The following is a 24,508-nucleotide window of genomic DNA, read 5'->3' on the forward strand; positions in this document are numbered from 1 at the left end:
GGTATCAATATAATATAATCAATATAAATGCATAAAAAAATAATCTTTCAAAATAAAAAGTATTTGAGTACTTTTATGCTAAAAAGAATATAAAATAATAATTTTAGTTGTTTTTACTTGCCTTTTGCCTCTTAGATTTATAAGAATCCTTTCCCTGCATCTGGAAAACCTAGAATTGAATCTATGATATGTCTACTAATGCAAGTTGCTATCCTCTTGAAATCATGCGCTGGTTTTTCTGGTGCCTGTCACTGTTACCTGAAGATAACGCACAGGTTTCTTATTTTTGTAGGGTCATTTTCAGAAGGCAGTACTTTGCAGTGTGAGGTAGTGTTTAAATTCATCTAAGTCAGGAAATCAACTTGCCATTTTGAGGTTAAAAAAAAAAAAATTCCAGTCTCGTGTGTCAGTATGAATTATAGATGATGGATCTTGAAAAACAGTTGGGAGGTATCCTTTATTTATATGATAACTTCAACGTACAGGATGGGTTTTCAAATGTATCCTTGTGGTGGCGGTGGCAGTAATGATTCTCAGCTACACTGCCGTGCAAAAGAAAGTGCTGAACTGCTTAGGAAACGTATGTGGCTTTGCTGTGATATGACTTTTACAGTTGCAGAGTCTTTAATCTAGATTCAAAAGATGTTTTTTAAACATACGCTTTCTCAGAGACAAAATAGCCCTTGGAACTCCTTTGGAATTTGTAGCAAATCTACAGGTGAGCAATGAATATGCAAAAAAAATATTAGCATATAAATAATCTGCATCTGCTTAGTGACTGCATTTGTTTTCCACAGTTTTTAAGTATGCAATGTTGCGTGGCCACTGGCATGAGATATGCACATATAATAAAGATGGATTTTTGTCTCTCTTTCAGAGGGTTCACAGAGTTCAGTTTCGGCTTCTAATGAGATCCAGCAGAACCAGCCACAGGCACTACACTATGCACTAGCCAATGCTCAGCAGGTTCAGATCCACCAAATAGGAGAAGATGGACAAGTTCAAGTAGTATGTACTCAACTTTTTCTAAACTATTCCATTTTAAACAGTCTAGATTATTGCAAAGTTTGCTTCAGTTGAAATTCTTTTTATTTTAAAAAAGTGACCTATTATCACATCTTAAGCACCATTTTCAGAAAACAAACATTGAAGGCTTATGAAAAAAATTTTAGTTATTTGGCAAAAATCTTCACGCATGATTTGCTTACACAATTGTTGCAAATAAGTGCACATTCATTACTGTATATAGAATTGTCTAGTCTCTGGCCATTTGCTTGCACTTGCCATAATAATAATAGCAGATCTACTAAGTGTATGATTTACACTTCAGAGGTTGTTCTAGCTATGACTTTCAAAACAAAAATGCATTTATTTATTTGTTTTCACTTAAAAAACACCCTGCATTCTTAGGCATTTTGGAACATCTGTTAGCTGAATCCTTTACATATGTATTCATTTAGATACATGTATACAAGTAAAAGTTATAAATATTGACATTTTTTAAGCCTGAGACTCCTACCATAACTCAGTCCATGATTATTTTTATATGTGGTTTTAGTGTACTCTGAAAAAACTCACCTTGGCTTTAGTTCCTGTGTGCCACAGCTGGACTGCGAGGATTGTTTTAAATTGAAATTTTACAAAAAAGTAGAAGGAAAAAATGAAATAATGGATTGTGTGGCATTTCTGACATGCAGCATTCAGAAATAGTGAATTTTATCTGCACACTCACTCTTTTGTTGTAGAAACCTGAGAACTTAATGTGTGAAATCCATCTGACGTTAGTTTTCAGAAACTTCAGGCTTTGCAGTTTACAGCATTTATGCGTGACGATATAACATGGAAACTTTCTCACCGATGGTATTAGTGCTTTGAAGGCACCCAGAAATCTGAGTGTGGGGAGCACTCAGCTGTGCCAGGCAGTGTCCAAGCCCAGAACAATCAAATGTGCACAGGCACGTACGTACCTATTCTGTACGATGATCTCGTACGCTCACTTTCCTTAGAAACCAGGCTGAAAAAACAGGTGGAAATGGGCAAATAAACAAGAATTCTTGAGTGGTATTAGTCAACAATATAAACTGTAGTACCCAGTGGTCTGGCTATTGCAAAAATTTTAGTCAACACCATCACAAAGAAGAGTCTGAGGTAGGATAACGAAGCAGCTGTGGCAGATATTTATAGTATTTTCTCCCCAGGTAAGAGAGACAGTACAGGAGAGGAGCGCATGTGCCCAGTTGAATAATTTACACACAAAGAATGAAAACTCTCTGTCAACACAGGGAATGCTCAAGTCTGGTCATGTAGAGCTGCAAATAGTCAGCGTGGAAATGGTGAAGTTGCTCAGAAATACGATGAAGAAAAAAGGGCTGTGAAGGACAGATGCTTTTGGAATGTTATCAAAAAAGACATGTCTGTAAGACCTGCTGAAGGTTTACCGGAGTAGCAATAGAAGAATCAGAGGAGGAAAGTGTCATGGAAGTTGGGGGAGAATTTCAAGATGTGCGGCACGTGTTGAAGGCAACTGACGGAGCTGTAAGCATTGCTTAAAAGGACTTAAGTATTAGTCAGAATATTTCTTAAGGAGTGCATGGAAGTGGAAGGGGTTTAAGAAGAAAGTGATTGAGAGGCACTCCAGACAGCAACTGTAAGAGTTGTGGAGAGGAAGTTGCAGTAGACAGCACGTTTTTCCAAAGTGGAAAAGGATGCTTATAAAGTAAGAGAAAAGAAAGGCCTGGGGTGTGGGTGTAAGGGATGCTAGGAACCACTAGCTGTGAGATTCAGAGTCCAGGCCACCCCTTTTGTTTTCCCAAAGGCCTTACCCTTTCCTGTTATGTACCTGGAAACCATACGACTTAAACAGAAGTTGAGGAGCTAATCCTGGAGAGTGATTGCTTAGTGGAACTAGATCCTAAATGCTTTGAGTTCCTGTTATCAAACTTGGAAGAGGACTGAAGGGAAGTTTAATAAATTAACTTGCAAACTTTTTTCTCTCCTGTCAGTCGAGAGCACCCTCAGTGAATTAATGCTCTTTCTGCAGGAGCTGGGTACCAAGGTTCCATTTCTACTTCACTTTTGCCATAACTTTATGGTATCTTTGACTCTTGGTTTCCCTATATATTTTAAAGAACCTTACTAACTGCTGTATGGATCTTTTGATGAGATTTAACTGATGACTGAGAAGTATTTTTCAAGTCTTAAAAGACAATGTAGAAGGGAAAATTAAATGAAATACATGGATATAATAGACAGAACAGTTATTTTTATAGATGTAAGTGATGAAAGTTTGCCTCATGAAAAGATCCGGACCTGTCAACTGTCCTTTAAATTGATTGTGGAATCGGGAAAAATCCACCACAACTCCCAAGCACTGTCTGCATGTTGTCATAATTTGTCAAACATGTAGCGGGGTCCTAGGTTGAAAGAGGTTAAGATGGTATTGCTTTTTCAGTTTTAGGGAATGATATATGTAGATCAGGCTAAGAGTCATTAGTAATGTGGTAGCTATTTATACTGTAAGTGTTTAAAAAAAATCAGTATTGAATTGAATTTGTGAACAAACTGAAAGGACTGTCCTTGAAGGCCAGCTATGGATCTGGAAAGGATGAGTGAGCAGGTCTCTTTGGAATGCTGCATGATACAAAGGTGAATAAAGTCACCTTCTCCCCCCTCCCTTTAGTCAGGAAGGATTGCTTATATTTGAAAACACTATAAAATGTTCAGTGCATTTTCCTGGGAGCCTTGAGAGCTTGATGTTAAGGAGGGAAAGCGATTCTAATCTCAACATGGACTGGGCTGTGCTCTAATTTTATATACAGTCCCTATTGTCAGAGTGATACTTTCAGTATGTTTTTTCTCCCTATAAATAGACAGTTTCCTTCCAAAGGAAATGAAACTGTTTGAAATAGAGGGATCTGTGTTTCTTTGAAAATCACATGCAATTGTTCTTGTGTTATAAAATAAGAAGAGCCTTTGACAGAATTCCAAATGATTATCTTTAATCTCTGTCTCATGCAGGCATATTAAAATGAACACAAAGCCTTATAAACCCTGAAGTAGGTTATTTAGAATCCAATCTTCCTTCAGGTAAATCACAGTAGCAAAGACTTCGCTGGGCTAGTCAGGATGCACAAGGAATTCCATCCACTCTCTTATCCATGTTTTGATCGAATGGTAGGCTTGATACCATTCTGAAGTGGTGGGTATGGTCAGCAATACAAAGTATTAACATTATTAAAACTGTTAGGGCAGATTCTCCACTAACATAAACCGGTGTAACTGCATTCAAATTAATGACTTCATGCCACTTTAGAGCAGCTTGAGAGATAGTCTTTAGCATGGTGCTGTCCTTCACCGTAACTATGTGAATGTACAAAGATATAGGACATTTACAGATGCCTTTTAAAACCTTCCTCTTAGTGAGTAGTCTTGGTGTATCTGTTTCGAAGATACTGAGTTTGAGAACTGAGTTTTGAAGGTTCTTAAATGGGATTAATGTTTCAGGCACAATGCTAATGTACCAAAGCAAGTTAGTCCCGTGCTTTGTGTATATTAGTCAAAAATGCAGATACTTTGTCTGTAGAGAAATGCACTACAGAAATGTTATTTATTATTATGCCTATTTTCTTTCTTCTGATGTGAAAACGAATCATTCTTTATTCAAAGTCACTGTGCTTATACTTTGCATAAAAAGATGGGGAAATATGAAGGCACTTTATTTTTTTTTAAAAGCTGTATTTAATGGTTTTAATTGAATAAGCATTTTGCTGCTCAGTGCGTTAAGCTGTATTGAATCCAAGGTAATAGCTTCTTTCTCTAGTTCTGATTTTCTTCTGATGCTCCTTGGTGTTTTCTTTTGTTGTGGATCCCACAGGGCCATCTCCACATAGCCCAGGTTCCTCAAGGCGAGCAAGTCCAAATCACACAGGACAGTGAGGTGAGCCAAAAGTTTGGGTGCCCGTGGAGCAACTGTTGGCCAGAATTTAGGGACCTGATTCTAAAACTGCACCTCCGAGATCTGCTACAGTGCACTGCAGGGCCCTGGGGGGACAGAAGCGGGAGCATGTGGTGGAGCCAGGCTGAAATACGCTTTGTGGCAGCACATGCAATACGCTATTTCTGTCTCTGGGGGTTTTCTGGGGTTTCTTTTTGTTTGCTTGGGGTTGTTTATCTGTTTGTCTTTTCGCTTTGACCAGCCAAGCCTGATCAAACATACTGTGTATATGTTACACTAATAATTGTTGTATATGGCTGATGGTCATTTTTGGAAATTTAGGACTTGCAGGGTATTACAGGAAACAAGCTTACATGCTTGCACTGCCATTGAAAAATGAAATTATTTTGGTTAAGTGTATGGACTAAATGTGTTCAGAATACTTGGTGTCTTTAATTGTGAGAACTGTTGCACAGGAGTTGGAGAAACGTTCAAACACCATTTAGTAGAGATATATGGCAGAATGAAGTGAACTGAGCTTCCTTACTGATCAAGTAATCTGGCACTGCAGTATTTGCACCTCAATTTTTCCATAAAAATAGTACAGTAGAATGGAAATGGAGAAATCAAGTACTGAACCCTCCAGTTTTGACTTTTTTTTTTTCCCCTAATCAGGCAAAACAGTTATTAAAGCCAGCTGAGTTTCCCTGAGTGAGAGTGCTATTGGTGGTTATTTAAGAATGTATAGAGACTCTTAACTGCTAAGAATGCTGTTAGATTTCTTGTGCACTTAGTCTGTTTACATGAGGAAGCGATAGCAAAACAAGGTTAAACAGAAATGCAGATTACAATTTCAATCTGTGTGATTTCCCTGTAGAGTTTTTTTAATGTTAAGTGTATCTACTTGTGGGTTAGTTTAGTTCATTTCCAAAGTACCCTAAATCACATCGCATAAAGCCACTCTTGGTGCAGAGGAGTACTGTTAACACAGGGAGTTATTGTAGAATAAATATTATCATAAATATTATATAAATATTATAGTTAAAGGAGTCTCCTTTGAAGAGCTTCTCAGACCTAGAGAGAAATAAGAAAGGATCAAAATATTCTGGGTCTAAAGGAATGCATAGTGTGCTGCAATAAAACTGAAGCCGTTCTTGGGTAAGGAGCCACTGAAAAAATTATGATTCAGCAGATACTAGTTGTAATTGATCTTGAGGTTCAAGCACACCCTGATGTCCACTGGCCTCCTCTGAAGTTCCTGTATGTAAGACTTGTAAGGACTACATTTGTCAGTGACAGATGAAAACATCTGGTTTTAAATTTATTACAATGTACACAGCTTCAAATAAGAGGAAGTGCTGCCAGTAAGAGAAAATTCAGAGAATTGGTGTTTTTTCCTCAAAGAAATGTGCTATTTCGCTGCAAGTCTCTGTTTGGGAAGCTGTTTTTTCTTAATCTAAGTGTGCTTTTGAAAAGACATCTCTGAGCACATGACTAAAAGCTTCATTTTGTAAAGATACTGCTCTCCTTTTTTTAGACTTTGTAGCTACAGTTTCCTTTAAAATACTTAACATTATTGAGCTTTTTTGTAATACATATAATTACTGTAATAGAGCTATGTTGGTCTTTGGTATTGATTTTTGATAAAATAAAAAAAATCTGTTACCACAGGCGGTAACTTTAGAACAACAAATATTAAATAGCACTCCATACATGTAAAAGCGTTATACTGGTATTCTAGTTTAGTAAGGATTTGACTTAAAATTTCAGTTTTATATAAATAAGGAAAACAAAAAAATCTTACCTCAAAAGCCATACAACCGAACTTTGCATAAAAATACTGTACATTACACAGACCTGCTTTTTCAAAAAGCAAAACATGCTGATACTGAAAAGCCTCCTTGATTTTTAGGCTGTTTATCCGCTGTGGTTAAAGTGCTGACCATTGAGTTGTGGCTGGGTTGCCAAAATAACCCTCAGCAGAATTTCCTAAATTAATAGATTTCCTTAATATTGAAGTTGTTTAATATTGAGATGAGAAACAGGCCTTTTTCAGGACAGAGCAGCTTCTTAAGTTCCAAAGTTGTGTTTATTGTCAACGCTTTTATTTTACAGGGAAACCTGCAGATACATCAAGTTCATGTGGGTCAAGACGGGCAGGTAGGAACAGAACTGTGTTTTAAGCAGCATTTTACTTTGATCTTTAATGTTACAGTTGGAATGATCTCACATTATTAGTGTCTGTTTTAAAGAGCAAAATCTGTTCTGGTCTCTCTGTTTAAATAAACAACTTGCAAAATGATAAACTGTAAGCTAAGTATTCTGTCTGTGGACTGAAAGTATTTGACCAAGTTTATTTCATTACTTCTGTGAGATACTTTATCCCTGTGTTTTATACCTTCTTGTCTTTGGCCTCTTCACCTTACATTTACCAACTGGATTGATTATATCGTGTACAGTATGTTCTTTTCTCTGTTATCAACTGTCACTATGGCCAGATGTGGACTGCAGTCCAAGCAAACCTAAGAACATTTATTGCTGAGGTTTAAGCAGCTATTTTTTCATTATATGGCTGTCTTGGGAGAAACAGATCTTTCACATCTGCTTTTGTTCTTTTTGATAAGATGACTTTATTAGGTGCTTATGCATACATGAGGTAAGAAAAAGAAGCTTTTAATTTGAGTGATGAATCGGTAAGTGATTAAATTAGTGGAAATTCCATGTCAGGTGTCAGCAAAATTGCTAACATTTGATCTCAGACACACTTTACTAAATGTTGAGCTATATTCAAATATCCACAGCACAAAAATATTCCTGTAATAAGCTTTCTAGCCAGGCCACTTGAATAAATGTGTTATGAATTTTTTTGTTCCTGTTGAATATTAATAAGTTGAGACATATGGCTAGAACTTGAATACTTCCCTGAATTGAAAAGGCTCACGTCATGAAAGTTCTTGAACTCAAAGGCCTTGAGAAGTTACCAGTACTCTGAACTTTTGACCACGTACAGTATTTGTGTAGGGAAGCAATCTAATTTGTATTTAAAAAGTAAAAATTAAAAAAAACCTCTAAGTATTCTTTACTGAGACTTTAATCAGAAGTACTTTTGTGGAAGTGAGGCTAGGAAAGGTGATTTTTTGGAGACATGTCAGAACCGTTGTTTTAGTACTTCCTATTCTTTTCTCCTTCTTTGTGAAATACTGCTGTCCAAATTACATCTTCTTAAAAGACTAATATTGGGTGGTACATCTCTCCAGGAGTGGCATATAGATGAAGTTACTTTTTTTTTAAATTATAGCCTAGTAACATAATTTTTCCCCTTGAAATATCTATTCATAACAAGTATTCCACAAATTGCATCTCTGTTTCTTACGTAGAACCACGGAATGTAGTTTAAAACATTGCTGTGAGTTCATGCTGTTCTTAAGGGAAATGCCTGGATGACCATGTTCTCCTGAAAACCCCCTATGTTAGGCAGGGAGAGGTAAGTCCTTTCATACAACAGTAGCATTCAGCCGTGTCTCATGCTTAAAATAGTCATGGAGTAAAAAACTGTAAACTCTAGAGTAGTGAAAAACTTCCAAACTCTAAATGCCTGTAAGTGGAGTTTGCTGATCATCTGAGCAGTTGCATTAGTCCATGCAGGATAAAGGGCGTTCTGCAAATACGTGTTTGTAAGTGTGTGTATCCATGTGTCTGCGCAGATACGGATGTGTGATACGTGTTTGAAGTGTGTGAGAGCACACACAAGCCAGGGAAGAAGAACACGATTTAATCGATTTTGTTGTTGTTGAAAATCAACATCAGCTTATCTATAAAAAGGCATCTGTACTGTTACACAGTATGTTGTATTTGGGATCATCCTGCTTCCGCCTAACTGGTTGTGGCTGTACATGTGTATGTAGGAAATCAGTTTAGCATACAATTTTTGGCTTTGCTGTTGTTTTTTTTTGTTTGTTTGTTTGTTTGTTTTTTTCTAACTGTACTCTGGGCCCTGCTTTTAAACTTTCTTTGAAAACAAATGGTTGAAGTGCTGGGTTTTTTTCCTTCATGCACTCAGCTGCGTTTTGGTGCGAAAGAGTAACTGCTGTCCCTCGAGCATCAAGAGCCAGGCGATGTCCCACTTCAGCTGGCATCTGTGCAAACTCACAGGAACCCCTCAAGCACCTCCAAAAGTATTTCTGCTGCTTAATTGTTTTCCAGTTGACCACAAAATAGGAGCAAGCAGATATTTAGGGGATTTTTATCTCCATTCTGCAGGAGATACTGAAACCTTCATCAGCAGTTTAAGCCGCTTTTTTGGGCCTGTTTTGCGCTGAAGGGGATGAGTAGCACTCACATGATTCCTTGGAACAGCTCCGCATGTGTGTTTAGCGAGGGGGTAGAGGGGAGATCTGTGGCTCAACTGGCTTCTGCTCATCAGCTGATCTGTGTTAAGCGACCATTTTTTGAGCTATTAGCTCATAAAAATTGCAAAGGAAAATGAGTTAAACTAAACTGTGTTTGTGGTTTGAGAATGGAAGCTGAAACTAATACATTTTCCTTGGCACTTGTAGTGGGATAAGAGCACAAAAACCTGTCATATGATATGGTTCAGTGGTAATGTAAGTCATAACAATCCAGTAGCTTGCGATCATCTGGACACGACCTGTGATCAAAGAGACTTCTGTAGTTTTCTCACCTGTCCATTACTTTTCAGGAGAGTGTCTTTTTCTTCCGTGTTTTGAACCTGTAACGTGCGCTGCCAAGGGACACGGAAGAATATTGATAATAAGGAAAGTGAATAATGTGTCACTTTTGTTACTGAATGTTTTTAGCTGACTAATATATACTTACTAGTGGTACTAGATCTTAGCTTGGCTACTAAATATTCCCTTTGAAAATTCATCTCATACTGCTGTTTTCCAGATATTATTGTACACTTAACAGATGTTAGGTATTTTCTCTATTCAGGTGAGGTTTAGTACTGCTGCCTGGTGCAGGCTGTCACTCTGAATCACAAGTAAAAGGTTTACAAGAAGCTGGGACTGCAAAGCATAAAGTTGTTAGCTTCATATGAACTAAAGCAGAGAATGGCATAAATCTACTATGAAATTTTATCAGTAAAATTTCCAAGATGATAGATATGTTTTTAAGCTTTGTAATTCTAGTAATAAATACTAGCTTCCCTGTGGAATGCTGCCAGTTGTTGATTTTAACTTTTTTCCCCCTCTTGAATTGTCTGTCCTGATAGTTGCACTGAATTTAGATTTTGTTTTTCTGGCATCATTGTTCGTGGAACTAATGAAATCATGCTAAAAAGAATGCTGTCTACCTACACATGTGTTCTATTAGCTGAAAGTTTCATATTTCAATGCACGTTTAATAAAAATACCAAACTGCAAAAATAATTAGATTTCATATTAACTAACACTAGAAGCCTTGGACTAGTGGGAATTTTTTTGGACTTCGCATTTTATACTTATGAATTACCAGAAGTTTTCTATTTGTCTCTCTCTTTCCTCTGATTACCTGTCCTCCTTTCTCCCTAACTCCATCTTTTTCTTCCTTTGAGCTTCAGTGTTCTTCATCCCAGGAGGTGTTTACTGTGTGTCCTGAACAAGCGGCCGTGGTGCCACGGTGTTCAGAAAATACATGGGGTATAAAGAGGTAGAACGAGACAATTTCAGTAGTTTGACGTTCCTTGATTCTGCGTTTTAAATGTTCCATTTTGTACATCCTCACAGCCAGTGTTTCTCCAATTTAGAAATTAATTAAAATGACACCAGGCAATTGGACTTCAACTAATAGCCTTAGTTCTTAAATTAAAAAGTTAATGCACTTCAAAATCTAAAATATGATCATATGTTTTCCTGGAGAGCCGACAATTTGTTCTGCTCAATGAATGAAAAATCAGTAAGAGTAGCAACACGTAGTTCACTTAGTATCTGTAGGTAAGTCAGAAGTAGGAGAATCCAGAACAAACAGCATGTATGATAGGTTTAGCAGCAAAAAGCTAGCCAGTGTAAATTGCTTTTGTGGTATCAGTCTTCTTACCGTGTGCATATGAACTAAACACGCAGAATTGCTGCTACTCCATTACGTTTTTTGAAAAGAAACTTGGCATCTTATATAGCTGTAGACACAATCTCTTCCAGATAAGTCTGTAATCAAAGTGGTGCACTGAGACCCATCCATAACTGTTGAGTTACATATACGTAGAGAGAGAGAGGGGATCACATTAATAACACATTCTTCTACTGCTTAATGAGGTATTTGTATGGAGCAGTGATTGCATTATCTTTTTCTGAACTTTTACTCTAACCCTGCTGCTCTGCGATGCTTCGCTTTATGGCAGCTCTGAGGTCTAGGAGAGTTCAGATCCGGGGCTGTGGAGGTGGCTCACCAAGCAGGCTTTAGAAAAGCATCCTCTTATGTGTAATGATCGTGCGAGAGTATGCGAATCCATCATCCGAAAAGATACTCGTGGAGAATTGCTGTAGTGATGGAGAACATACAGCAGACTTCGGTGCTGCAAAGTAGCAGCTAGCTGCTGCTGGGCCTGAAAGGTTACAATAGAGATGTGTGTGAGAAAGAGATCAGTGAGAGCTTGTCTTTAACGGCCTCAGGAGGAGTATGAATCTGATGGCTCGTTCAGATCTGTTTTCAATACGCGTAGTACGCCCTGTAATGCAGCTCAAAGGAGGTATGACCTCATCACCTATGTTTGAAACATCTGTCCTGTTTCTGTACTCTCCTGTAGTCTGAAGCGAAGGGCAAGCTGTTAAATCAGAGGAGTGGAAAAGGGGGAGAAATGGTTCCAAATGTTCGGGGGGGAAAAAAAAAAAAAAAAAAAAAAAGCAAAACCAACAAACCCTATTCTAGTAATTCTGCATAATATCCATTGAATCTTATTTGTGACTGGGTTAAACTAAAATGAAAGCAGGTTTGTGGAGGAAAATATTTACAAACCTGTGGGACAGCCTTAACCAACTCTTTTAACATCTGGTTTTTGTATCTCTCTTTACCTCCCTGATCGTTACTGAGATAGTCACACTTTGCTTCTCAGTGAGGGCACCACATTTGTTTAAGGTCCAGTTTAATCCATAACTTGAGCATGGGTTTCAGTTATACGAACAAAAATGCGTTGACATATTAACTCGGCTTCTGCTCACTTTTATGCACCTTGCAGGTGTCACTTCACTGGGAAAGAAACTGCTTAACATATTTGCTGAATATGCATTTTAATTGCCTTTGGAATAGCTCCTGCAGTTTCTATCAATATTAACAACTTCAATAATAATATGTTATCCAAAAGAGAGGGAAGGACCATCTTCCACATTTCTTAGTTTTCATATAATGCATCTACTAAAAAAGTTCTAGATTTAAAAATACTAAAATTCTTTATTCAAGTTCCTCAGTTGAGAATTAATACCATGGATGAGGTTTTTTTTCCTGTCCCTAGTTTTTAAGCAGTAGAGGGCAGTAGTATTAAGATGATTGTCAGTTACTTTCTCGGCGAAAGCCTGAAGAAATGAGGAGGAAATTTGAAGTGCAAGAAATGTGCTGCTCCGACATCAGCCTTGTAAACTGTCGTACCGTGGGGACAGAGACACGTTCACAGCGTGAGTCTTTCTGCATGCATTGCTGACCTAGGTCTGTGTGTGCACGCGTGTGTGCTTGTGTGCAAACGAGAGAAAGGAAGACGACCTTAACTTCTGCACCAGCTGCTGTAGTAGACTGAAAAGGCTTTTCCTTGTTTCAGCATATCTGCTGTGAATAATGTGCACGGAGAAACAAATGGGATTGTGAGAAGAAAACCAACAAAATTAAAAACCCAATATAGTTCAGCTGGAACTTAAAAACTGCTCATATGGTTTGAAAAAAAAAAAAATTATTTCTAACTGATACTTCTTCAGTGCTAAGTTGTACTAAAGCCTTGCAGGTCTGCTCTGGTTTTAGGAGCAAAAATGAAGAGAATAGTTTTGAATAAAATGTGCTCTGTGCAAATTTCACATAGAAGCACAATTTATTTCTGGATAAAGTAAGATTACTTAAAGCAGTTCAGTGTGAGCATTTTGATTACAAGATTTTTATTTTTGTTGCTAGAAGATAGTCCTTTGTGCACATACTCTCTTTAATTTGGCATTCCATAGAAGAGGAATTCTTCACTTTGACTGTTCCTCAAAGCAGATCATCAAACACACTCACCATACTTCCAACTTCTGAAAACTTAGTTTGGTAGAGAAAGTAGTATTTTAGCAAATTAAAATTGAGAAAGTTAATTTAAAAAAAGCAGTTAAGTGTATTAAAACTTACAAATGTGTATGGAAATAATAAAAAAAAAAAATCTTGGGGAAAAAACTCTACTACTTAGGTGACCAGTAACATACAAAATATCTCTAGAAAAATTAATATAAGAAAAACAGTAACATATTTGTGTTATTACATATGGGTAACTAAACCAGTAGCTATAATAAACTGTGTTCGGTGTAGTTTAACTGCAGAATTTAAAATACATTTGTAGAAGGTTTGCACCTACTTTGTAATTGTGAAGCAGAGTAGGACGCTGTCCAGTAGGATAGCAACTGATCCCCAACGCATGCTGGATACGATTCCTGAAACAAATCTGTGCAAAGTGTTATCCCCAGGTTGTTAGAATTGACAATAGAACAACAGAATTCTTTTACCCCAATATGAGGAGACAGTACTCAGGGAAAATACAGTCCTTCAGTGGCAGTCAACAAAACATAACAGAAAAAAAAACACCACAGGAGGGGAACTGCTGCTTAAGGCATATTGATGACAATATACATTCTCTGTAGTTAAAGAATGCAAAACTAATTCTGGTATTTAATTGAAAACGTCGTATGTTTTTTACTCCATAACATATTTATCCACTTTTGGGGAAAATGCTGAGGGATTTAGAAGCTCACTGAAAGTCAGCAGGCCTTGCTCTATGAATGAGTTAATAATTTTGAAAAATACCTCTGTTGCAAACTCAGGGATTCTGTATTGTTTTGTTAAGACTTAAATTCTGATGCTGTTATGGTCACACGACTATTTCTTTCCATGTCTGTGCCACGGAGCTGGGGAATCCTTCTGCCTCTCAGCTGTCTTGGAGAGCTGAAAGTGAATGTGCTGTTCTATAACAATGAGAATATGTCCTGGTTCTTCGTGCCTACTTGTACTGCTGTCCCTGTTAATTATGTAAAATTTCAGAACCAAGTTGTTGGATGACTAAGTTCACTAATCAGTACAGAAAGCTGTAGCAGATATTGGAAACCACCATGATTGGAAAGTAGCTTCGATTTTATTCTTATGGTTTTAAATTTCAAAATCTGTAAAATACTTTATTTTTTTACTTTAAAGAATGGAAAACCTGAGTATTTTGCTAGCACATTTTTTAATCTTCTGTTACTTAACAAGTGATTAGTAGTGTTCTTTTTTAAAATTCTTTTTAGATTCAAGATAAAAAAAGCAGAAGTCTTTTATTTTTTTTTTTTTTTTGGCAAAAATTTCACTGCATTAACCTGACCACATCCAGTAATTTTCATCACCTTTTTTTATTGCTTAAAGGTATATTGTAACTTTTTCTTAAACTAAGATTTGTTTAAAAGGGAGTGGGAGGGATGACCCTGGCAAATTTTGAGCAGTGTGCCCCTAGTTACTGCTATTTATACAAGTCTTCTCCTTCACCTTTAAGCTGTTTTTCTTCCCATTGTGCTGTCTCCATCTTCTTACTCGTTTACAGTGCCTGCTGCTGGGAAGGCAGTAAAAAAATCTCATGTACTAGAGAGTCAGCAGTGTCAGATCTCTGCAGATGTTATTGGGTCATAAGTTTCATTTACAAACTGGCTGCATTTAGTTTTCTTTCTGCACTGTTTTGTGCCAGAAGATGCTGCTTTATTTTTTGGAGAAACCCACCTATGTCCATGTCTGATACGTCACTAAGAACAGTATCCTGAAGTGGGTCAAGAGGAAAAGCTTTTTTTCCAGCAGCGTGGCCCATTCTCAAAGGTAGTAATTATAACACCTGACTGCCATCAGTACTTCAACATTTTCTGCTCTAGGAGATGTTTATTACTACATTTTCTATTCCAAGGTGTAGCAGGTATACATTGGCACTCCCTTGGAGTAGTTTAGTCCTCTTGTAATTGGACTTTATTTCATTCCTCATGGGGGACTGTATTTCCCCATTTTCAGAGTGCTTAGCAGGGGCTTCCAGAGCCTCTGCGGCTTTTCCAGATGTTGTTTAAGCTTACATGAAATCGCTGGAAGTACAGACAAGACAGGATGAGTCCTTGCCCTGGTCTATGCAGAAAATGCACAACTCTGCTTTTTAGGGGGTTTTGTTTGGTTGTATCAAGTAGTAGTGGCACCATTTCCCAGCCTTTTCAATACTTGACTAAAAGGAGCTATCTAAATGCCATGCTGCTAGCAAAAAATAACAGCTTAGATTAATTTACTTTATGCTATCTCCAGGTATTGAAAAGAATCGTTCATTGGCCGGTTGCTGGTCCTGAATGCTGGGTTAACTTGGCTTCTTTTAATCAACCTTGAGTAAGGACTCATTAAAAGACTTGGCAAAATTAGCAAATATTTTTTGCATTTTCTTCTCTCAACTTTAAAGCAGCCTTTAGGTGACAATGAAATAAAAGGCAACATCTTTGTGTAAGTGTGGGATGGCACAAGCAGTAACTATTATGCATTTGTGCCCTTAATGCACAGGTGAACTGATCTGATGTGTGGTAAAGTTTTCATCTAAATGTAATAGAGGGTGGAAAGAGTAATTTATGGTGCTTTTCAGATAAATGTATCCAAACAGATTTTACATGTGGGAAAGGAAGGAAATGAGGAAGAAAGAAACAGACTTAACTAAGTTTATCAGGAGTGGGAGAAAGGAATTGCTACTTTAGAGATAAAGCAAATACTTAGGTTTTTTTAGGTTTAGTGTATTTAAGGATTGGTGTGTAGAATTTATATGTTGTAGTCTATCGAAGGCCATTAATTGTTGATCTGCAGTTCAGCACCTAGTTTAATATGTGAGTTTAAGAAATCATGGGCATGTCTGCCCTCTGCTCTCTGTCTCCACTAAAGTTTATTAGCGCTTCTTGGGTTCATAGTGCTGGTCTGAGCCTTATAAAGCCATTTTTATTTTACCATTTGGTAAAAGGACAAGCATCTTCAGTCCACAGAGCTTCTTGAAAAACACTCAACTTCCTTTTGAATTCTGAAAATATACATATTTTCAGACTGCAGTATATGGGGGCAAAACAAAAAAATCTCTGCTGAAGGCAAAGTAAACAGAGTCTCCAGCAGCAAAATCTTGCATTTATGGCATTTTTTTTTTTGTCACGTCAGCTTTTGGCATAGTGTGACAATAAAGAAATAGCTTCCCCTTAATAACAGAGGATTCAAATTTGCCTGCTTTCATGCTTCATTTCAGTGACGCAGGTAAAGATTTGTTTTGGGAGCAAACAGTAAATTCCAGCAGATACTTGGCTGTAAGCACATAATATAATGTCTGTGTTTTAAACGTAGAGTTTTTCCCTAGCCCTTCTCAAGATTTAGACATTATGTCACGCAACTATTTTTGTCTTCTGTTCAGAAGTCCCAGTTCCCAATACAATGTCTCTCTTAGTGACCTGTGGAGCCTTACACTGTTACCTTTCTCACATCACAAACGTGGTTGTTTTTCTTTGGCTTGCTGATTAAAAGTAGTAAAATGTACAGGGATATGTTAAAATCAGCCTTTATTTTAATGCTGATGTATATTAGGAATTTTTTTTTTTTTTTCCCAAATTACTTCTTTCCATTTGTAAAAATGTTCTGACTGGTGGAAAGAATTAATAAAGGTGATTTGTTAATCTCTTATAGGTCCTTTCTTTAATACAGTCCCTGAGCGACAGAGTCCATAGAGTGATCTGTGGTGGTTGTAAAGCAAGACTGTTTAATGAACGTTTTGGAAAAGGATAATATTTTCTGTCATCTTTTTTTATTTTTCTCCTAAGAGGGTAGGTTGTTCCATTAAAATTCCATTCAAGCAGACAGGAGCATTTATAATGCTCCAAAGAATATGTTCTCTATTTTGGAGTATATTATGTTCTTTATTCACCCAAATCTTGTTTTAATATTGCTGTAAACTTAATAAGAAGAGATGAGATATGAAGCGATAATCTTTTAAATATAAGGAAAAATAATTTTCTCCACCTTCATAGAAGGCATAGGTCTAAGCTGTCTCTTATTAGAGATTTTGGTAATAAAAATCTCTGCTTGTAGAATAGCAGTCATCACAAAGCTATCTTGCTGTGCTAATCTAGAGAAATCATTTCTTTTTTGTTTTGTTTATTTTTTTTTAGTGCTCTTCATTTATGATTTTTCTCATCATGTGATATGAACCCTGTCTTTATGCTGCAGATTTGCCCTTATCCTATCACTGTTCCACTTTGTATGCTCTAATAATTCCATGTTCGGTTATTTAAAGTATTAGGGATGCCTCTAGCAAAGTGTGTGTGTGTGTGTATGTGTGTGTGTGTTCAGAAATCGCTGTCCCACATTCCAAATTCCAACCCAAGAGGGATTTGGGGAATGGTTGGTACAATTGGACTGTCGATGCCCATGATGGGTTGATACTGGATATACTATAAGGCTCATATCCTTGGCTGGGTACCAACTGCTTGCGTGCTGCTAGCAGAGCCTGATGATTGCTTAGCTGTTCAACATGGAGAGATCTCGTTTCATCCTGATAAAATACAAAATAAGTGTGTGCATGCGGATGTGTTGTCAGGTTACTAAATGGCAAGTATAGAGTTCAGGCCATTGACATAATTAATCTTTCCACGATGTTAAGCGCAACAGTAAATCTTAATGACTTAAGTCTGTTTCCAGATTTCCATATTGTCTGCCTAGGTTAAACGATCAATGGGATTTTGTGGTGGTCATGACTCCAGAAATCTTTTGCGACCAATTTAAGTATGTGGAGATGGGAAACGGCTCGCTTATTTTGTCTCCTCTCCATTAAAACAATTGCTTTTTGTCAAGTTTGGTCACAAAAGCTATCCTTTTTAAAAATTAAACCACAGTGGCTCGATCGCGAATGAAGAATGAGCTTATCTTTTTAGAAGAAAACCTGTGATTTACACAGAGTTTTCAGAGGTTTAACAAGGTAATATTAAACATAGTGACATTTGACCAGTTGATTGACTTTTATATCTGTTGTTCGGGTATTTAATCATTCCCATAGTTCAAATATACTTTCAGACCAATTTTCCAGAATCCTTAAAATATTTCAGACTAGCTGAGTAAGTATCTAAGAAATTGAAGAAGGATGATTAAAGAGCCTAATCTTGTGATTTGTGTGCTGATTAGAACAAATCATATAGGATGCCGTGTAGCTCAGTGTGTTTTTTAATAATCAATGTTTGTTTCTATTTCAAGTGCATACATGCAAAAAACTACAAGATGACCACTTTGTTGCTTATTTTAGACACTGAAATGCCACATCAACAGCACAATGTTCTGATCTCAGACACTAGTTTAATTAGCTGAGATATATTTACTTTATTCAAAGTATATATGTGTATTACTGTGAGTAACATTTGGAAAGTATATTTGGAAAATCATCCACTGTGGCTTGCCTTAGCCATTTCTTCGGTGTTCTGTGAGCAAAATTCTTCAGTGTGAAATTAGTACTTTAAATTATAACTTGCTTCAGTTTATTTGATCCGGTCTGCTGGGATTAATTGTTGTATGCTGGCTCCATCAGTTATTCAGCTAGAGCTATCAGTTCCTGACTGGTCTGGAAGCAAAAGGCAGTACTGCTTTGCACGCAGATATTCTTTTTCTTTGATAGAAAATCTGGGCTCCAACCAGCATTGAGCTGTGAATGAATCTGTTTTATAAATTGCTTCATTTTTTTACAACTATTTTTCTTCCTGAAAGATGTCATTCCATGCTTCTGGAATGTTGCTAAATATTTGTGTTAAACAGCAGAAGTGTTACAGAGTTCACCAGGAGGAAGTGTTAGAATCGAGTTATTTATCATGTTAGTGTGATTTTTCTGGTTAACTGTTTTGCTATAGGTGGCTTGTGGTGACACTGAAAATGAGGTATCTCAGTCCCACAGCGATGACACAGAAGAAATACCGTCTTCAAATCCAGCCCATTTTACACTTAATTTGTGTATGGTTTCAAAGACTTGCTCTGTTTTGCTTCTGAGTCGGTACGACAGGGCTGACTCCAAACCTAAGTCAGTTCATGGGTTTCTCTGGTGAAGACCCTGAGGGTTGCAGAAGTTGTTGTAGTGTATCAAATGCAGTCAGAGGCAAAATGTCAGTGATGCCAGGAAATAAGTAGGTGTAACAGCTAGCAATGAAAAAATGAGTGATCAGTACTTCTAAAGTCCAGAACTGTGTTGGGAGATTTTCGGGGTTTGAGTTTTTCTTTTAGCAGAAGGCAGGTATTACAGCATTTTGCATACATAAAAGTAAGAATGCAATGGTGTGCAGTTCAAGGATCGGACATCTGCTATGCTGTAAGTGTGAACAAAGGAGATGTCCGTGTAGAGAGGAGAAAGCTGTAAGAAAGACTGAACCAGAGACCGTGCTCTGAGAACTGAATGACATTGTTTTAACAATGGCAGAGTGACTTTTGTTGTTGATTTTGGTGGGATGGCGTTTTCCTTTGAGGTAAGTTTGTTTTAGAACAGGCCAATACATTAAAAAAAACTTGTCAGGTGGTAGAAGTGGGTTTGTAAGCACATAGAAAAGAGGACGTGTCCCAGTGTTGCCTAGAGGTAAGGCAGAAGTCAATAGGTGAAATTTTTGCGTCTGATATTCGCTGTATGTCTCGCACAGCCACGCGCTAACGTGTGTAAACCAGCCTGTACATCTCCTGAAGGAATGGCCGTTCTGTCTGTGGGTCTTTGCACTGCTAGAGAACAGGATGCTGATCTTCAAAGGCGTCTGGTAAAACACCACATGATTTTACTTTTTGATGTGTGTTTTTCGTTGTTGATGGTGATATGTCAGAGACACACTATCTGAAACCTGAAGAAAGGAGTCATCAGTGAACCATCTGTTCTGAATAAAACAAAAGATGACTTAGTCTTGAGTAATGGGAATGGAACTGTCAAAACCACTTGTCATTGGTCTAATTCTTTTTCAAGTGATGCTAACAGTTTCACCATTAATTGGAGTCCATTTAGTCCAACACCAAACTCTTAACAACAAAAAAAATGATCCATGAGTTTCATGATGGTATTGCGTGATCATTCATGTCAGTATGTACTTAAAAGCCCCAGACACGGGAACAGATGCTGCTTCTTCCATGGAGATTTTCCAAATTAAGGTGGTTCTCATTTGGGTCCGTGTAGGTTATCTGGAGTAAATAAGCAGTAGTTGAGGAAATCCAAGATTCTGAGTGATGGACCTAGAAATAGGTAGGTAAAACTGTACAGGGGCATTGTTTTCTGTTCTTTTAGAAAATACCATTATATAAGAACATGTGCTAGGTACATCAGTTGTAAATGTCTTCATTGGAAATGCTCCTTTGGGAAAATTTAAATCAGATCACTTGCTTTGAAGAATACAAGATTTGGCGTACAAATATCTGGGACTTTCTGGAGTTATTTTATTGAAGATACGCAGACGCTTTAGTTTTCCATGTGTTGAATAGTGTCTTTTTCATTATTATGGGAAGATAGTGAAATCTATTTGGAGACTGCGGCAAACTTGATTTTTAAAAAATCAGGGTCTGTCAGTGACCTTTAAAAGAGCAGAATTTTGTCTCACTGATGATAGTGTAGATCGAGACTGACTTGGTTAAGGAAAAGTTGGAACATCTGAAGTCAGAATTTGAGCCCTCTCTTTCTGCGAACATAAATTTCTTTTGAATAGTAAACCAACGCATTTACTAGCTTGCAACACTGCTAGAAGCCACGGTTAAACATCACTAAATTTTAACCATTCTCCTCACCTTACAGTAATTCCATGTAACTTGATTTTCTGGAAAACTCTGATGAAAACTTGCAGCAAAGTGAACAGAGTCAGAGGGATAAAAGAATTCCTAGAACGTTGTAAAAAAGCTGGCCGAATGGACACTGTTACTGCTCTCGACCTCGTGCCGGCAGCAGCAGCACTGGTGCACTAACACCAGTCCCATTTGCTGTTGCACTTTTCACCGGGCAGTCGTGCCGTAGCGACCCGCCGGCCGGGCCGGTGCTTCCTTGGCTTTGGTCAAGGCTGGTGACTTCTGCGGCGCGTTGGAAGCCAGCGTCTGCCAGGGGGAGGTACCGACATCCCCTGTTTGTAACAGAGTTTTTAATCCTATTTCCTCTGCCATTGCTTCAGGCGAAGCCAGATTGTTTCGTAAGCATTCATTGTTCATTTTAGAAAATCTTCCCTGCCTGAAATATTAAGTAGAAAAGCTTTTCCTTTCCGACTCTACCTAAAATCTATATAAATTGTAAAATTGTAACAGTGGACTTCTCAGACTTTGTCAGTACTGACCGAGAGATTTTTTTGACCATCCTCATTGTTGCTCTCCTTAAGTAATTGACATTTCCAGACAAATCTGTATTTTTTTTTTTCCCTCTTCAGAATTTCTTGTAATAAAAAAAATCCTGTCCTTTTAACCATGGACTGGTGCATAATTGTAAAAAAAGGGAAGTGTAGTTCATAAAGAAAATCAATGCTATTTAAATTATCCCCCTGAAAGTGAATAGTATCTCTTTAAATCTGTTTTGCTTAGACCAGAAAACACAACTGACAAGTTGGTGGTTTTCCCCTGCTCCAATTCTGTAATGGCACATGGCATCCAGCAGCTCTTATTCCGAGCATTTGCAAACACTAATGATCAAGAAAAGAACTTAAAAGTCACAGACTTCAGCCATTGTGGTTAATTGGTTTGTTTTTTATTAGTCAGACCTTGATGTCAGTACAAGAGCTGACATTTATTTTGAAATTTTTCTGAATTCATACAAATGCCATATTAATTCCAAATGTTGAATTTGTTGAGAATTGCATTTTCCATTTCAAGTAAAACATTTTATTAAAATGATAAATTGATTTGTCATCTGTTTGCATTTTTACTGTAATTATTATTAAAGCTGAAATTGGTGCAAAATGTTTGAATGACATAAAAATCCTTGCTTCTTTCAACCCAAGTGAGTGCAAAAATGAAAAACTAAAAAATCCCCTGACTTCCTCTTTCCTGATTTGGAGAGTTTTTTCTGTATTTGCTTCAGTGAGAAAAACTGCAATATATTAAGCAGTAAAAATAGGGATATATGGGAGTAAGAATGCACACAGAAAAAAATACTTAAATTTGCAGTATTCAAATCACGGTATGGCAAAGTGAAGTGTTTTTGTGAGGGGAAAAATAAAAGTTGTTTTCAGTGTTAAAAAATGCTAAAAAAACCCCCCAAACCAGTCTGCTTTAGAATCCTCTTTTTAAAGGGTATGAACTTGCACAGTAATAAGAATGATAGCCGCCTCCTGTGAGGCTATGAGGTATTTAGCTTTTTACGGTCCATTAAGTTTTATGGTTCGTATGACACTATCTGCTTTGTTGTTGATAGCATCTCACTGGAAGGAATGATTCGTGCCAGGCTATATAAGCAGCGAGAGCTCGTGTTTAAAAAGAGTTGTCTGTGTTAAATTTCACTAACATACGCGGTCCTTGTTCTTGTGAAATTAAGAATAGGAGCATACGCAGGTTTTCTCAAGCGTGTAGCCTACAGAGCTCTGTTCCAGGTGCTGTGGGAGATGAATTTAAAAACCCCAGGAGATAGCAGCAGTGACTTCCGAGTTGTGACCGTGCTCAGCATGATGCTGTGGCGTTGTTTGTGATATATTCTTAGGAAAAAATGACTTTAAAATTACACTTTTTCCTTCCTAACTGTAATTGTTACGGACAGTGCAAAGATCTAAGTCTGTAGCTGAGGGGGAGAGTTGTTTGGAGAATAGCTACTTTAAAAAAGGAAAAAATGTGGAGGAACGGTTCCCATATGCCTCTCTCTGTGAATCCTGTTATTGAAATAGTGTTGGGGAATGATGGTGTCACAGCCAGCGCAGTAGTTACAAAATACAAACCTAACATTATTTTCCCTGACCGACGGATGCTGCGAGGAATTAAAAGAATAGCTTAAAGACATCATTTGGTAGCTGTGGGCTTTCTCAGAAAGACTCGATGTGCTGTAAAGGAAATCTACTGTTGAGCAAAAATATTTTGCTTCAGTGAACAAAGTTTTACAATCTAATTATAAAAGCAGAGCTATAGGGCAAGGTTAACAACAGAGCAGGATTCTGGAGCATCCCGAGACATTTGCATTCCTCAGCAGCATAAATGATTCTGGCTGGGATATTTTTGCAAACGCATAAATTGTGCTTCTGAAGCATTGTTGTGAAGCCTTTGCCTGAAGTGTGAATGCAAGATAGCCGAGACCAGTCCTCATTCCTGATCAAAGAAAATTGTGTTCCCTGCATTAGAAAATCTATAGGAAATATGTAACACTTAAATATATGGACATAAGAGAATTTGCTTATATGAATTGCACCTACGTTGTCTGGATAGCAGAGGAGTTTGTTGTAATGTAGGAATTCGAAGCCTTGATGGGTTTGTTTTGATGCTAAGCGTGGCCAGCACTTTGGGTCTGTACAGTGTTAATTATTTCCTTCATTTTCATGTATGTGAGACACTAGGCAACATTTCTTTTAAAAATCTCTGGTTTAAATTGCGGAAGAGATGTAACATGTCTTTTAAGCCATAATGTTCCATTGTAGTATCAAAAATACAAGAGTTGAACAGAAAATTCAATGAAATGGAGGATCCAGATGCCTTTTATAATGAGGCTGGACTAGGTGCATCCCCTTAAAAAATCACCGGCCTTATTTTTCTGTTTTGGAATCAGTGTTGATCGGTAGCAGGGAACCTTTGTCTTTGAAAATATGGGCTTGACAGAAGCCAGATCTTTGACTTGCACAGTTTTTGCACACACTTTTCTTGTACTAGAATATTGTATTCTGTGAGCTGTAAATTTAAAGTTGCTTTAGAATTATTTTGATTATGGAGGTTTTTTCCTGTGGAAAAACAGTCATGGATCTTCTGTTCTCCGGATTATATAGGACAGTCTTAAGAATTAGCTTAAATAAAACCTTAATTTTTGTCCTGTTCTTTGAAGTCTTTTCGAGCTGCTCTTTTTAGGTCAAAAAGTAGACATTCTCTGCTCTCCTACATTTTATTTACAATAGTCATCCATATGTCTAATCAGCGGCTTGTTTCTCCCTCAGGATAGTCTCTGGCATCTTTTTTCTTTAGTTGCTCCAGGAAAAGTTTGGCTCCTTAAGAATCTCCTTATTTTGGCTGTGCTTTGGTTTCCCCTGGTCTCTGTTCTCACAGCCCCATCAAAGGCTGCCTTCCTGGCTCCTGGCTGTCCTGACATTCCTTCTTGGTTGTGCTTTTTGCTGAAACTTCATGAATATACTGCGCTAGTGCCTTTGAAGTATGCTCGTGCCACTTTTGTGTAACTGGTTTCAAAGACCTAACAGCTTTTCTCAAATTCAGAGCAATTTGGGCAACTCGGTCCCTTGGGTT

The 24,508-nt window shown here is 37.5% G+C and overlaps 1 protein-coding gene across 2 annotated transcripts in view; it reads left to right on the top strand.

Moving 5' to 3' along the window:
* LOC104367484 (BTG3 associated nuclear protein) overlaps positions 1–24,508 on the top strand; it is a 153,156-nt gene that overhangs the window by 77,281 nt on the left and 51,367 nt on the right. The window contains exons 9-11 of one of the 2 annotated variants that reach the window (XM_042797700.1): positions 878–1,008; positions 4,865–4,936; positions 7,049–7,093. In XM_042797700.1, coding sequence (XP_042653634.1) covers positions 878–1,008; positions 4,865–4,936; positions 7,049–7,093 — 248 coding nt within the window. The remainder of the gene's footprint in view (positions 1–877; positions 1,009–4,864; positions 4,937–7,048; positions 7,094–24,508) is intronic. The other variant, XM_042797702.1, reaches the window with a different exon arrangement.

This window comes from Tyto alba, unplaced genomic scaffold, assembly GCF_018691265.1.
Source record: "Tyto alba isolate M040663 unplaced genomic scaffold, T.alba_DEE_v4.0 Super-Scaffold_26, whole genome shotgun sequence".
Taxonomy (NCBI): Eukaryota; Metazoa; Chordata; class Aves; order Strigiformes; family Tytonidae; genus Tyto; species Tyto alba.